Raw genomic sequence first — 15,387 nt, 5'->3', positions numbered from 1 at the left:
AGCAGGCTTTTGCTGCTTTCTATTGAAAGTAGTTGTTAACAGCAGTTCAGTGCTTTTCAACTATGTCCTCAATTTTGCACATTGACTATACAAGTTCAACCATACACTAGTTTTTGACCTAGTCTTGTTTTAATTCAATTAGACCATAGGGATTTTTTTGGTAACCCTTTCTGTACAGAGTTCATTGTCAAAGTTGTTTTGGTAACTGAGCTAACTATAAAATAGCATGGGTAAAAATAGAGGCTATCATTTTTTAAAAATTTATTTGAGGCCTCAGTTGACAGATTCATGGTGAGGGAGTAGGAGTGATGCTGTTGATCTCATCTTGATTGATCTTTTGACATTTTCTGCCGTCCCTCAAGTTTGCGATAGTGCTTTATCTATATTAGCATGGTGTCCCTCAACTGTGGGATTGAAGCCATGCTATGCCCAAAATACCTTCTTTAACACAAACTATTATCTGACCCCATTCCCCAAATTATCTGACTTTTTCAGTTTTACCCATGCAAAGGAAAAAACAACCATAAAAACAAGCCCCTATATGCTGTATGGCAGTATGTGGTTGTGCATTATACTAAATTGCACCCCTTGAACATACAGCAACTTCCAACTCCCTTTTGATGATCCTGTCATTACACAGAAGTAGGGTGCCAGGGCTAAAGGAGCTCCTTAATGAACTCCTTTCTGTACAGTTCTCATGCATGCACACAAGCCTGAAGGGCTATATGCAGGATGAGATAAGAGCTACCTCATTCCATTGCTGTAGGAATCAAAGCTGTACAGATGTGGAAGCACCAACGATAATAGACAATATTCCCTCTGTTTAATCCCCAGAAAATCTGCTCAAGAAACCGAGAAGAGTGGCAGCAAACATCTATCCTTTGCTTTGTGTAGAGTTCATGAACAGAATGTTCTCCATGCAGAACATGGAGCTATTGTCTATTTTACCAAGCTTGCCCCTAAACAAAGGTAGCGAAATCGCAATGAAACACTCGGGAATAGGAAACATGTATTCAAATGTTAATGTTCAGCCCAGCTGTCAGACTTCAAAGTTTTCTTTTTGCATACAATACAATAGGGAGCAGGTATATAATTTATCTCAATTTTCCACCTCTTTGTCCTGCTGCTTGTGAAATGCCTCTAAAAGAAAGTGATAAATGTTATAAACAGCACAATTCATACATGCCCTGAATACTGACTTAATTTTGCCAATCAAATGCCACTGTCAAGGAGAAAAGCAAGCAGAGACCCACCCATGCCCGTGTTGACAGGTGGGCTGGGCACTATGAAGTTGCTGCTGAGAGGATGTGGGATATCTATAAAGGGACAACTGTGTAGCTTTTTACATGGAACCCTACGACAGGTGGGATCTTGACAGGGGAGAGAGGCAATCAGTCTCTTCATCAATCGCTGTCTTCTCACTCCAGCTCTGACAGCTGGTGTGACACCTACTGTTGCCCTTGCCTGATGGGTGGTCCCCTTTCTCCCTCAATCAGAGGTGACACACATCAACTCAACCTACATACATTGAAAGATCCAGCTGTTTAAACACTGTAGGTAATCAGTGTATGAAATGACAGTGAATACATAAAATGGTGACCAGATGTGTCTCCAGAGGAAGACTTTGCTATGGTGTATTCATTAAAAGCATATATTAAATCCAAGAGTACCAAAATAACAACATGGTGCATTGTCCTTGTCCATGTGAATAACATTCTTCTCAATTCCCTTCAAGGGAATAAATTCCCTGAATTGTCCCTTGAAGAACATAAGCACACAAACGCATCCTTGCAGTTCGAGATGTGGGCTCTGTTCTTGAAGTGTGTAGTCGGTTAAGATACAAAACATTCAATTTTAAAATTTCTTTCAACTGGACTTTTGTAATGCTGATTTGATGCATTTTCTCACAATGATTCCTTGGGCTTCATTGCCATCACTGCAACCATTTTAAAGAGGTACTCCAGTAATTTGGTATTGCAAGTCCACAAGGTTGGTGAACTTACGAAAGACAGATTTAAAATAGATGAATCAAAATGAAAGCAGGAAATAGTAACATATTCTCATTTAGTCTCTAGTATGGTAGTGTGCTAGGTCCATCTATTCCCAGTTTCTAATGGAGGTTCTATAAAAAATGTATTGTCTCCAAGCCACAGCTGTTATATCCTAATAACATCATTAAGATTATGTCCTCGGTCCTGACAAAGCTTCTCTCGATCCACAGAAGACTTTTTACAACTGTTTTTTACAGGCAGAGTAGTACTCCACATGAAGAGTAAACTGACCGTATTTGTGTAATCAGTGGAGTTCTCCACCTCTTTTCAAAAACAATGTCCCTGTTACTTAGGATAATTCAACTACATTTACTAGCATATAGAATAAAGTGGTGAAAGATTTTTGCAAATCAAACAAGATTGAAGAAGAGAATTCAGATATGAGTTAACTGAGGAACGGTGGCTAACATTAGTTTGCTAATTTGTATTTTGCATCCTGTTCCTTCCTGTGTACCAGCTTAGGTTTGGTAAGAGCTGCTCTGGCTCTGTATATGACAGTAGTTTTCCCACCAAGACACACAGTACTCCTGTTGCTTTTGAAATATTTGCACTGCACAGTGGGGGTTTCTTCAGCAAACTAGATTATGTCAAACAGCTTTTATGAAATTTTCCCTCTGGATTGTCTACAAAAGTATGGTAATGCCATTTCAGAAGCATCTGTAAAATATTCAAAGAAATTTAGATGCAATTTTACTCATGTTCATAAAGCCTCTGTAATGGGGTCTGAATGCTGGAAACATTTTGGCTGTCAGTGTTGAGTTTGAATAGCAAACGCATGACTGAAATACTATTGAAGTGCAAACACGAAAGCCAGCTCTTGATAGTTTGCACATGTCAAAGAGTCCATTGATGTTTCTTTCAGAGGTCAAGGTCAAATCTCTAATGGCTTTCCTGTCTTTCCTTCTGCAGATGGTCTACCTGCTCTGTCTTTCTCCATCAGCACCTTGACCTTGATTGGCATGTTGGCAGTGATCACTTACACGGTGAGTTGGGACCTGAGACAAGTGGATGATGATGTTCATGTGTTCAGCACACTAATTAAGACAATCATCCTCTGAGATGTTTTCCAGATCTTTCCAGCCCTGTGGCTTAATAGTACCTATTGTTATTGAGACATCTGACAAAATATGTTTTGAGGAATGAAGAAAGAATTTTCATCTTGTCAGATTTACCCATCATGATTTTTCACTTTATAATAACATGGTTGATAATTCATGGTTTCGTAAAATATTCTTTGAGCTGCTGTGCAGTTTATCAAAGTTTTTAAAGTACAAATGGTTTCCCATCTTTTTGGTTGGGATGTACCTAGTGATGGAGTGGCCTTTCAGTATTAGTAATGCCTTGTGATTTTAGAGCTCTGGCATTCAATTGCTCAAATTGCTCAGACTGCTGTCTTTCACCTGAGCACCCGAGACTTTTGCATGATGTATGTGCACCCTTCTCCGGCTTATCAACCACTTATCTGCTGTCTATTTATATATATATAGATCTACCTCAGTGTCCATTAATATATGCCTATATTTTGATTCCCTCAGCATTCTGCAGTTTTTCATTTTTTCCTAGATCAGGAAAATTGACTGTGCTGTAACACTTGTTAATGCTGTCCATTTTTCATAGCCGCTATCTTGGTAACTAGACTGTGAATATTCCCTGGTGGTGGTGCTGGTGTAAGGGTGGGAGTAGTGCCTACTGGGGAAAAATACAAAAAACTCCTCCGGTATCAACCCAGGGAGTGAGAGTAAAAGTGACAGCCAACCCCAATCTATCCAGTTTCTGTTGAGCTCAAAGAGTCCTATTTGACAAATTACACAACAATTGAATGTGGAGCTCTAATGAATAATACACAACCCAGTCAAGTAAGTTGTGGAACTAATCTCCCTTTAGGACATATAATCCATCTCAGATGGGATTTTATCCACTGTTCTCTCACTTTGCTTCTCACGTTTCTCTAAAGAGTGAATAATTACCTAGTACATTTTGAGGATGGAAGTGTGCTTAGATTTGCACTGACCCCATGTTGATATGGACTCTGTGAATGCCCTGTGGAAAGCAAAACTCCCAGCGTGTTTTTGTTTTTGATGTTTCTTGTTTTGATGAAGTCAATCAAAGAAATCAGGCCTTTGGGCGACAAACAGCAACTGCCCCTCCTTTTTTTATTCTCGCACACATAAATTCAGAAGCTCTTTTTATCTCACTTTTTTTTATCCCTTCATTCACTTTGTTTGCGCTCCACTCTCACTTCTATGTGCAAGCGGCAAAATTTGGTGGCAACCCACCCATATTTTCTAAGAGTTGTGTGATTTATCATTCTTTACTATGTGTTACTATTAAGCCTGATTAACTTAATGGAACCTAAGTGACAGGTTCCATAAGGAGCGGAAATGTTCTCCATGACTCCTGTGCAAATTTATCACTACTCTTTGTGCAGAACTAGCCTTCTACCCTTAATGTAAACAACTCCGTGATGTAAACAGTATTTAGCACTGCAACCTAGTGCACTTAAAACAGATACAAAGTGAACCAAGTTTAGCTTGTATGGCTTTTTTGGTCTTCTTTTTTCACACTTTTTCTGGTGCACACAAATTTAGATTAAACAGAAGCGTCCTCTATGGGCAAATAGTATCTTCTGTTTTGACTAAGTGTGGTGTCTGTCTGTCCAACTTTCTGCTAAACTAAACCAAAGCCTTTAACAGTTTAAATGTAAAATGTTCATATGAAGTTGTTGATGTTGTCTGTTAAGGTGTTCTAGTGCAGTCACTCTTCTGTAACTATAGTACATCAAATAGAGTTCAGCCTCACATGGCATTATATTTAAAGTTCAGATATATTGAATTAATTTATAACTTACTGTCGGCGTACGTGTCATGCTGGTAACTTACTCTAATGGCAACTATTTAAATCTCAGGCTTTTGCTGTTAACTACATAAATATGATGGAAGTGACTTAAATACATAATAATAGACTTTCCTGTATGTGTCATCTGGTCATGTTTGAAAATACATGCCCAGTTGCTCACTAAAGATGGTTCAGTTATGTGGTATTCTAGTTTGTTTTATAACACCTGTTAGTGTGAGTTTGATAGAGGTAGTAGCAACAAGAGATTGTTCTGTAAAGAACACTTCAGCAAGTTAATTTCAGATAGCTAACTGACTTCTCATTGAACAAGAAATGAAAGTGACTTCATACTTAAGTAGCCACTTTTTAATGGTGCAGATTTTATTCAATAATAAAATGCGAATGCAAATCTACAATTATGGTAAATATCCTCCACATTATCTGGAATGTTTGCACATGCATATTCCCTCTATATTATCTCCTACTCTGTTTGATTGTACCCAGCAGTGATGACATGAGACTGATCAGGCTGCATCATGTGAACTCCTTTGGCTTCATTTAAAAGCAAGGCGAGTGTATTGACTTATGACTCTCATGGCTCTGTCTCCTGTGGACCTACCTTTCTCTTGCTTAAATTGCCAGTCATAAGATGCTGATGCTGAAGTAAAGTTGAAAAGATTAATGTCTGTTGATCTAATCACAGGCCTTGAGATTGACCTGGGAAGATGGGGTCTTTTAATGAATCAGAGGGATGTCACTACTTGAGGTTTCTCCAAACCTTTGATGCTTGTTTGATTTTTATATTTTGTATTTATATTTAATTTTCATAATTTATATTTTATAAAATCTGTTTTTCCAACTTATAATTGAACCTTTACTGAAGTTTGAAGTTTAGAACTCTGTAATTGGATTTTGAATAAAACATGACATATAAAATTCACTGTAGAGGAACTGTTTAGTCTGTAGATCTTATAACATTTTAAAAAAGCAAAATGCTATCTACTAAAAAAGAGGGACCAAATAAAACCAACATCACCACAGCAGCAACTCTTCTTTCTATTAGCAAGATAAAAATCCCAGATGGTGATACCCAATATAGCATCAGATACTGATGTATGCTTACGAAGCATACCGTAACTGTATCTGTATCTGTACTCTGCACATGTGATCAAGTTCATTCAAGGTTCATAAACACAGGTGCATAAAAATGTAAAGGATGAATCATATGTATCCTTTTTTTAAATGTTTCTTTTTTTAGTCAAACATTAGCTTGAGAAATGACATGATTATGTCACCCGCTTGTCATTGCCCTTTAGCCACACCTTAAAACCTGAAAAAAACTCTCTAAAGGCTGGAGGCAGCCTGAGAAGCCTGTCAGTCAACCATGACAGGCCTTGGACTGCCAGTTGGATTTTTTGTTGTTGTTGTAGAAAACTGGATAAAATTGCTGTCCATCCAAAGGACCTTTTTAAACATTTAATTCACACACAACCTAGGTGTGTTTATAAAGAGCTATTTAGACTTCTACTTGGTCTATATCAAAATCATTGAAAGCATGCATAACAATATTGTGCCAAAGGGTAAACATAGTCCATGAAAGTGGAAAGTGCTTTTCATTGGCCACTGTCAAATGATTTAACAGCAACATTTGCATGCATTCTGCTTCTCCCCATATAAGATGGCTACAATCAAAAGCTAACCTTTTTACTGAAGAGCATTCCTTATTTTTATTACAAAATTGTCTTTATAACAGCAAATGATAGTCTTCAAGATAGAGCAGCCCCTAGACAAATCAAAACACAAATGAAGCTGAGCTTGGTTGAGCAGCTGCTGGGAGGATGCTGGCGTATAAATTGGGTTGGATGCTCAGTTATACAATTTCAAATTTAAAAAAAAACATTGTTATCAATCACTAATGAGAGCTTTCCTAAAGCCTACTCCCCATTACATCTACTGCATTATCTAATTAGCGATGTACGAAGGGACTGATTAATGAATCAATGACCACTCCACTACAACTGAATGCTGGAACATGAGAACTGCAGGGATTTAATAACACTCAACCGGCTGATATCAAATGTTTATCTAAAAAAAGCAGGGTGTCATCAGGATAAAGAGCCTATTTTGTTGCTGGTAACCAGCCTTAATACCAGATGGGCACACCTAACACCTCACCTGTGGTGAGCCTGAACTGGGTACTGCTGCAGCTGTGGGAAACTTCAAGCACTCTCCAAGTCTCACAGAGAGGCATATAAAAAAATCACTTTATAAACACGTCCCTCAGGTTAAATTCAGTGAGATGGCCACTAAGCTATTGAAAAGCTGCTCTTCAAGGAGCCAGGAGCAGATATTGGTTTAAAATGTGTGCCAAAGAGAATGAGGTCAAGCTATTTGAAAACATCATTGCATAAGTTACAACAAAAAAACAAAGCCAAATAACCCTTTACATGGCAGACATGTTGGCTGTATTTCATGTAGTTGAGCCCATTGCAGGTATCTGGTATTGTGGATGTTCAGTTTTACTGGGACTCTTAAAGGAATAGAGCCATTGTTAAGGTAATTACTTACCTGTGCTTTTCCTGCTTCAAAAGTCAAAATGGCAGCTGTGAAAAGGGTCTAATGGTCTACAGAGATGACATCTAGTAGGATATTTTCTAACCTTGAAGCCAAAAGCAATGCTACAAGTTTTCAGTCTACATTAAGCAAACATCTGCCAGTCCATAAAGACCATCATAGTATCAGGAAGAAAACCAGATCCAAAAGAGGCAGACAACAGCTGAATCAGGTGTCAGGTTGAAGGCCTTGAAAAGTTTTAGAAAAGTTAGGAGTCAGTCAGTCTGTCACGTCCAATAACCTTACAGTTTTGCTGGTCATTGATTACACTGCAATGTGTTCTTGCCTAGTAAGTTTGTTGAACTCGTCTTTCTGTTTGTGCATTGCAGGAGGAAAAAGGAAAAAGTGATATGAATAATTGTATTAAAGAATCACATTGAACAAAGATTAATAAAATATGTGACATGGGGATGTCTGTACTAAAACACCTGATTCATTTTTAATGACTGGGACAGGCTGTCAATGTGCCCCCCCCCACCCCCCAAGTTAGACAAATATTTGCTTGGCTTATTGATAAATTCATACTTCTGATCTTTGATAAAGAGAATATATTTCTCAGTTGTTTTTAAAATACAAACTGGTATCTGTTTAGAGTGTCAGATTATTTAAAGCTTTGGCAACAAATTCTCTCTGTATCTTATTCAATGTGCAAGGTTTTGCTGTTGTGCCTTTTTCTTTACATTTTTAGAAAATTGCATTGTAAAGCCATGGGTTATAGCTTGTAGTTTATCTTGCATTATTTTAACTATTTTGTGAAATATTGAATGAACTCTGGGTTCTGAAGATGATTTTTAAACCATCACTGTGGACACTGCTCTTTGCTACACTTCACACTAAATGACCACTAAATTATAAAGATGTTAACAATGGAACAGATCAGTTTGTGGAGGGCATGCTCAGGTGTTAAAACACATTATTCTCCAAGCTAATTTGTGGACTATAAATATACTGTATCTCATGGATAGTATAATTTTTCTACAGAGGTCCAATGTGTACAGGAGTCTAGAAACATCTGAGTATAAACCCTTCACCATGTCTGCGTCACTGTGTCCAATTTTGCGATCTTCCTAAACTAAATATTTAAATATATTTAAATAATACTTAAATATTTCAATACAAGTGTGTCACCATAGAATGGCCCCTTGATCATACCACTTTGTCAGTCTTGACCTCCTTTATAATAAGAGTCAAGACCCTGAGAATAAAGCCAGCAACCCCGCTACTCCTGGATGTAAAGAGGGATAAAATACCTGACCAACCCAGACATTTTTGACAATACTAAATTAATCATAGTAATTTTGTGGTAGAATGAACATACATCTATCAGCGTTGTCTGGAGTAATACTCATATTAATAACAAAAGATCTTAGAAAAAAAAATAGACACATTAAAAAAGAAAAGACAAAATTAAACTATCAATCATAGTCAAGCAGTGTCAGTGAGAAAAAATCTGTCTGAAATGTCCCTATTAATACTCATACCAAATATGAAAGAAAATAACTAAAAAGACACATTAAAGCAAACAAAAATAAAAAATAACTCATCCCAACATTTATAAAAAACACCTGATTTGTGAGCGGCAGCTTGCCTCAAAGAGAGGATAAAACATTAGGCTGTAATGCCAAACTGCCAATCAACTCCTGAAGCAATGGAGCATCCATCTCTGTGGATGGTCTGTGGATTTTTCTTCCCCAGAGGATCTGTTGCTCGACCTAAAAGTGATAGACTTTGACAATCATGGCTGTAGAAGACGTTCTCGTTTCAGCATGGGACCACGAGAACAATGTGCTAGGTCTAGCAATAGGAGGATTTTAACAAGCACGCGGTCATACACCTGCCCCTTTTACATTCTTAGCAATCCCAAACACTTTTGAATTTTTGTCCTTCTCCCTTTTCTTTGTTTTTATCCAGCACCTCAAATCTTAAACATGCTGTGAGTATGTTGAAGGAAGTTCCAATTTTGGGAAACAAGAACCAAATTAATCCACAATAGACTGGAAAGAGCTCAGGGAACAAGAGTGTCTCACTTCCAAAAGATTCAATCATCTCAACCATGGAGGAGAGGGCGGGATGGTTTTCAGTGCTATCACCATTTTGAAATGGCTAAGATCCCATAGTGCTCTTGTCACCACTGATTAAATAAACTAAACAAAATCAAGAGGAAGTATGGCTCAGGCTCATTAATATCACATTCATCATGTTTTTCCGCCTAGTTATTCTTCCGCCTCTTACAATGTGACTTGGCCATGTAAAAGACACAACCAGACAGAGCTGAGTGGTGGCATATGCTGCTTGGGGAACCTTTTCTCAAATGTACCAACATACAGAAAATGTGCTGGAGGGTGCAGAGCTTAGGCTATTTTCTAGTACATTTTAGTTCTGAATGCTAAATACATGTTTAGGAAATTACTAGTGAAATACCCTAGCAGACTGATTAGAGTTTTTAAGCAGTTAATTAAAGCATTGTATTTCCACTGCATAAAAAACGCTTTAAAAGTGGCAGCAAAACAATTGTCGATCATCTCTTCAATTGTCAGGTGGTTGATATGATTGCCAGTCATCACAGCTGTACTACAGCCTTATTAATCTGGATTCATGGAAATTATTGAAGGCACAACATAAAAAGAAAATCAAAGCTTTACTCAGAATTTGGAGAAAGTGTGATTTCATGAACCCTTTAATTTCTAGCATAGACGGACAAAGGCACACTATCAAATCCGTTCTGCGTCAGGTTTGTGGAGCTTGTCTTGCTTAATTCCCCAATCTGTCCTATTAATCAAATAGCAGTAGGGAAACCAGCATATGTGGCAGTACTGCCAATTTGGGCTTAATAGGAATATGTATGTATGTGTTCAGCTTTATATATTCAATTAGTGGAATTATCTAATCGCCACCTTGTATACTGAGTCATTTTAATTAGGTATGTTATACTGGATTGGCTTTATCAAAATGTATTAAGAACGTAGGGGGCGCCTCCTCTTCCTCCTCCCTTTTAGCTCTACCATCACAAGTACAAAGAGCAACAAAGATGAGGCTTGTGCAGGAGACCTGTGTCCACCTAGTTTTCCCTCTTCCCACTCAGCAGTCACATGATTCTCTCTGAATGATTTCAGCCAGTAACTCCCCCTTCAACCAACGCACACACAGCGTCACACACACGCACGCGCGCACCCTCCCTCTCACCCTGCTCCAAGCTATTTCTGGTTATTATTGACCACAGTGGGGTTTAAAATAACTTTAATGAGCATGCATGATTATGTGTAAACTAAAAATATCCACTCCAGCAGAGGGACACCTGTGTTTTTTTTTCTTTTATATTTCTCCCATGTAGTTGCACATTTGAGGGAAAGGGAAATGTTCCTCTTGGGATCTGGGGCAGGTTTTCCTTTTATGAGTGTGTTTGATATTCGGGACATGCTCCGGCCTTAAGAGCTCCATGATTCATTGCAGGAGGCGACATTCGCCCGTAGCAGAGATCCACAGCACAGACTAATAATAGTCTAGCCTGACTTAGCATCCCATGCGACATTTTTAACGCTACCTAACACTCAGAAACTAGTAAAAGTTGTTTTAGAAAAATATAGGCTCTGACGTTTCTCCACTTGAAAAATAGAAGAAAGAGGGCAGCATCTTTTGACTAGGTTGAAAGTGTCTTTGCACAGAGGGGCCCTTTGTTTTATTATGAACCCATAAAATGGCACTCCTCCAAGCTGGTAAAAGCGAGACGGCACAGAGAGAGCAAGGAAGCATTGGCTTACTGCTGTTATTTTCATTTGTATTGATTGGTCTGTTTCCTGGTATTAGTGTCTCTCTGTCTTTCATTTTTAATTAAAAATTAAACATCCCTTCAGGAAATTGAAGTCCACTGATAGTTGAAAGTGCCTTTAAAAATTTTGTCACATATTCCCTCTGTCTCTCCTTGATGTCATTGTATGCATGTGTATATGTCTCTCAGTATGTCTGTCTATAATTGTTTATTATTTATACATTGTATGCAATCCAAACAGAAAAGAGAAGTTGATGTGTATTCATTTAAATTCACGTCATTCAACATTGATGGCACCTTGATGCTTCCTCCTCTAACCCAGATTTTTCTCCCCAAAATTCTGCTTGTAAATATTTCATCAAATCCTGGATAGTGGATAGTGCTGTCACATGGGGGCACTGTTAAGCTGTAAATTGCATCAGGATGATATAGGGAAGTGATATCCACACAAAATGGTTGCAGCAAATTCACCAATAAACCTCAGCACAATTATAGATTCCACCATTTTAATCTTTTTTCCTCTACCAAAAATCACAGATCCTGGGAAGCCAGGAAGTATATGATTTGCTATATGTCTGTTTGCTTACCTCCATTTGACTATTTTTCTGTTCCACATTGTGATGGATTGTCATCAGGCAGGGGTGGGTATGTGTGGGCGGATGCACGTGCCATATGTGCCATCCCACTCTGACAATGATTATAATGGTAGTTTTTCTCTGTCTTTCAGGCATACGGTATGTCTGTACTGCCTCTGAATCTGATAAAAGGCACACGGAGTGTGGTGTATGAGCGCCTCGAGAACACAGAGGACATTGATGATGTTGAGCATCAGATAGAAAAGCTGAAATCCAAGGTTGGTCTCACCAAATCACACAGCAAGCACTGGCATGATACAACAGATATACACAGTGCAAATTATCTACAAGTCATGGAATACCTTGATGGAGCAAAACCTAGAAGTGAAAAGACATATATCATTGTATTAACAACAATTATATCAATAAAAATGTTTCTTTTTTATGCTTTAGTACAGTCTGCAGTGAGTGTATAATCACGCATTCATTGAAAGGTCCACGTGCATAGCCTCCAGCTGATCTTTCTGCCCTACCTCCTCCGTCTTTGCATGCAATTATGAATGGTTAGCATTGTCCTTATCAGCTAACCTCTAAAATGCAGGCAGCACAAACAGGGAAACACAAGTGCAGACATCTTTTAGTTGCTATTAGTTGCCAGTGGGAATGTGAAGTTAAAAACAAAAGACCAGTGCATTCATCATTTGTCCTCTGTTCCCTGTATGGATATGAATACTGAAAACCAGGTATGGTTGTATGAAAGATTACATGTTATAAAGGAGACCTCAAGTGCAGCATAGGAAGCACACAAAAGAGTTGAATGACACTGGTTTAAATGTGTACTTAATACTCATGAATAAGTTTAGTGTCAGAGACTGAAGGTGGACAAACTTTTATACTATAGCATATAATGGTGCTTATTATTTACTGCTAGATAAACGCATATCTGTATTTTCTGATTTATTTGGTTGTTTGTTGGTCTTTTTGTCAGTGTAAAGATGGACGTCCCCTTTCTTCAAGGGACAGACACAACCTGCAGGAGCTGGAGGGCAAACTGCAGGTCCTCCAGCGCAGGGGGAGACACCTGGAAATTGCAGAGAGGAACTGCTGCACTAAAGTGGGCAGTGCTCTCAGACCTTTCAAGGTGAGTCTGCATTATGGAATTGGCTTCCATACACAGAAGTAAATTATAGGTCCAATATGGACTGTATTGCATACAAAAGCAAATCCTTTCAACGTCTGTATTTTGGATGGGATCTTACAAACACAATTATTCAGCATTTTGCATTGGGGCTGCACAATATACCACACATAATTTAATGTTTCTTCCCTCTTGATAGTTGTGTAATTAAAAAATTCTCATTTGGACACATATCATACCTTTGTTCATTTTTACCAGCTTAAACATCCTCCTCCCAAACTGTTTCTTTGTGCTCAAGTTCTAATCTAGAATGCTCTAGATTTACTTTTAGTTCTACTTTACACAACCGCATATTTACGGGATTCCCTAGGGTAGTCTCTTCACCTAATTTACTCTAAAGTCTCCCTCACATTTCTGAGTCAGGATCTCATGGTTCCCCAGGGATAAACCAAAAGAACCACAAACTTCTCTTTGATTTTACTTTTTAAGGTTGGGCAACCAATACCTACACCTCACGTATGGAGTTGACATTGACATTGACATTGTTCTCTATGTTGAAATTTGTCCAAGGGGTTTGGAAAAGGAGGGGGTTATAACATCACTTGTTTGGGCATGTTGGTTAATTGGTGCCAGCAGTTGCACTGGCCCAGTCCAGACAAACATCTGGAAATGATGCACTGATGAAAATTTAGGAGAGATTTTCAAAGCCCAGTGCAATTATGCAACCTTAACTAAATCTTATACTGCCAGCACCTGCACAAAATAACCTTACAAATTGAAATCCTTTTGCACATATGCCATTGGTCAGTTGTGAATTGATATTTCACACAGTTTCCTATGGTAGTTTCTACTTTATCTATCAAGACTGATGAAGAAACAGTACATCCTAGGTATTCTTTGGACACACATTTCACACAGTCCCATGAAAAAATTATTATCACAACCAAAATCCCTCAAGGCTGCCTATTCCCACCAATCCTAACTGCTTACTATATCTTTATCCCAATCTGTTTTGTACATTGGATGTGACATTGCTCTAATGTGACCATAATAGCATGCATGAGTATCCTCTCATCTGTCATGTGGAAAAGATGATTATCCCCTATTAAAATAAGCTTAAAGCCATATGTTTATTGTTTCCATCATCATTAACCTTAATGAAGTGTAATTTAAAACCTTTATTCTCAGCCGTTCTTAAATGTACAGGTAACACTATTTAAAACTTGAAGTGCATGTGCTTCAGTCTGCTGAAATGATTAAATCTCAACTACAAAAAGCAGCTATATACATTGAATGAGTCATATTGCCTTAAAAGTCAATTAGTGGTTTATTTTCTTTAAACACAGCCTCATATGCACCACTTATATTTTACCAAATACCCTGAGATAAACAAGCTTGACATCTTGACAAGCTTGAAAAAAGAGAAATTATATCTGCATGAATCATACTCACACATGCATTTTGCATTCTTCAATAACTTCAGAATATTTTAATGTTCCAAAGGATCAGGACTAAGAACAAGTCCAACATGACAAGCACAGCTGGCACAGCTGTGAGTGAGAGCACAATACTATATTCATATTTTACTTGACCTAATACTTTGTTCATTGGATGTGCATTATGCTCATGTGAACATAATAGCATGGGTAATTGATATGCCCCTATTTTCTGTTTGTACTCAACATACCAATGGCAATTATAACAGGTCCCACTGTTCTAATCACATTTTCTGTTTTAAGGACAGTTGCAACATTAGTCTTCTAGTTCACATTTAACTTTCCCACTGCTATTCATTTTCCATTATTTTACTGCACTGCAGGCATGCACAAACATTTTAAACCAGTGTCTGTAACAGTTTGTCTTTAACCAAGAGGGTTGCTGCTAATGACAGTCCCCAGACTCAAATTTAAACAGTAATGAGTTGGGAGATTTATTTACTGTACACGCAGGCTCTGGTGTAGAGTGATAAGCCAAATGATTTTGATTTCTCCAGAGCAGTTATACCACTGTTTGTCAAACACATGCTGTCCTTTTTACATCAATCCTGGTGGTGGGTGGAAATAACTTACTGAACATGTGGAACATGTACAACTAAACTAAAATGGTTGGACCTTACAAAATAGTTACTAGTTTTGATTGGATCATTAAACAAAGGTGAAACAGCAGTTTGTCAAGTCAGGGGATTATAGTAATGGAGTGTATAATAACACTATGCCACCTTTTCATTCAAGATATGGAAATAAATCCCACCTTTTGTGATTTAAAAGGTTTTTTTCATAAATTATAGTTTCCTCCTTTGTTTTTTCAATTTTGACAGCCAAAGTGTGTTCACATAACAAACATAATAAATTTAGTTGATCTCCTCTTCATGCCTCCACACCGACAACAGCTGTGTCCGGAGGCATTATG

The 15,387-nt window shown here is 38.0% G+C and overlaps 1 protein-coding gene across 1 annotated transcript in view; it reads left to right on the top strand.

Moving 5' to 3' along the window:
* The window catches only part of lmbrd1 (LMBR1 domain containing 1), a 56,239-nt gene that overhangs the window by 22,340 nt on the left and 18,512 nt on the right, over positions 1–15,387 (top strand). Inside the window, exons 7-9 of the mRNA XM_023411834.2 lie at positions 2,961–3,034; positions 11,993–12,118; positions 12,829–12,981. Coding sequence (XP_023267602.1) covers positions 2,961–3,034; positions 11,993–12,118; positions 12,829–12,981 — 353 coding nt within the window. The remainder of the gene's footprint in view (positions 1–2,960; positions 3,035–11,992; positions 12,119–12,828; positions 12,982–15,387) is intronic.

The sequence above is a fragment of the Seriola lalandi genome, unplaced genomic scaffold (genome assembly GCF_002814215.2).
Source record: "Seriola lalandi dorsalis isolate HSWRI2012SDOR001 ecotype SW California unplaced genomic scaffold, Sedor1 jcf7180002054470, whole genome shotgun sequence".
Lineage (NCBI taxonomy): Eukaryota > Metazoa > Chordata > Actinopteri > Carangiformes > Carangidae > Seriola > Seriola lalandi.
Note: the sequence above shows the minus strand (reverse complement) of the source record. Positions and strands in the feature narration are given on the sequence as shown.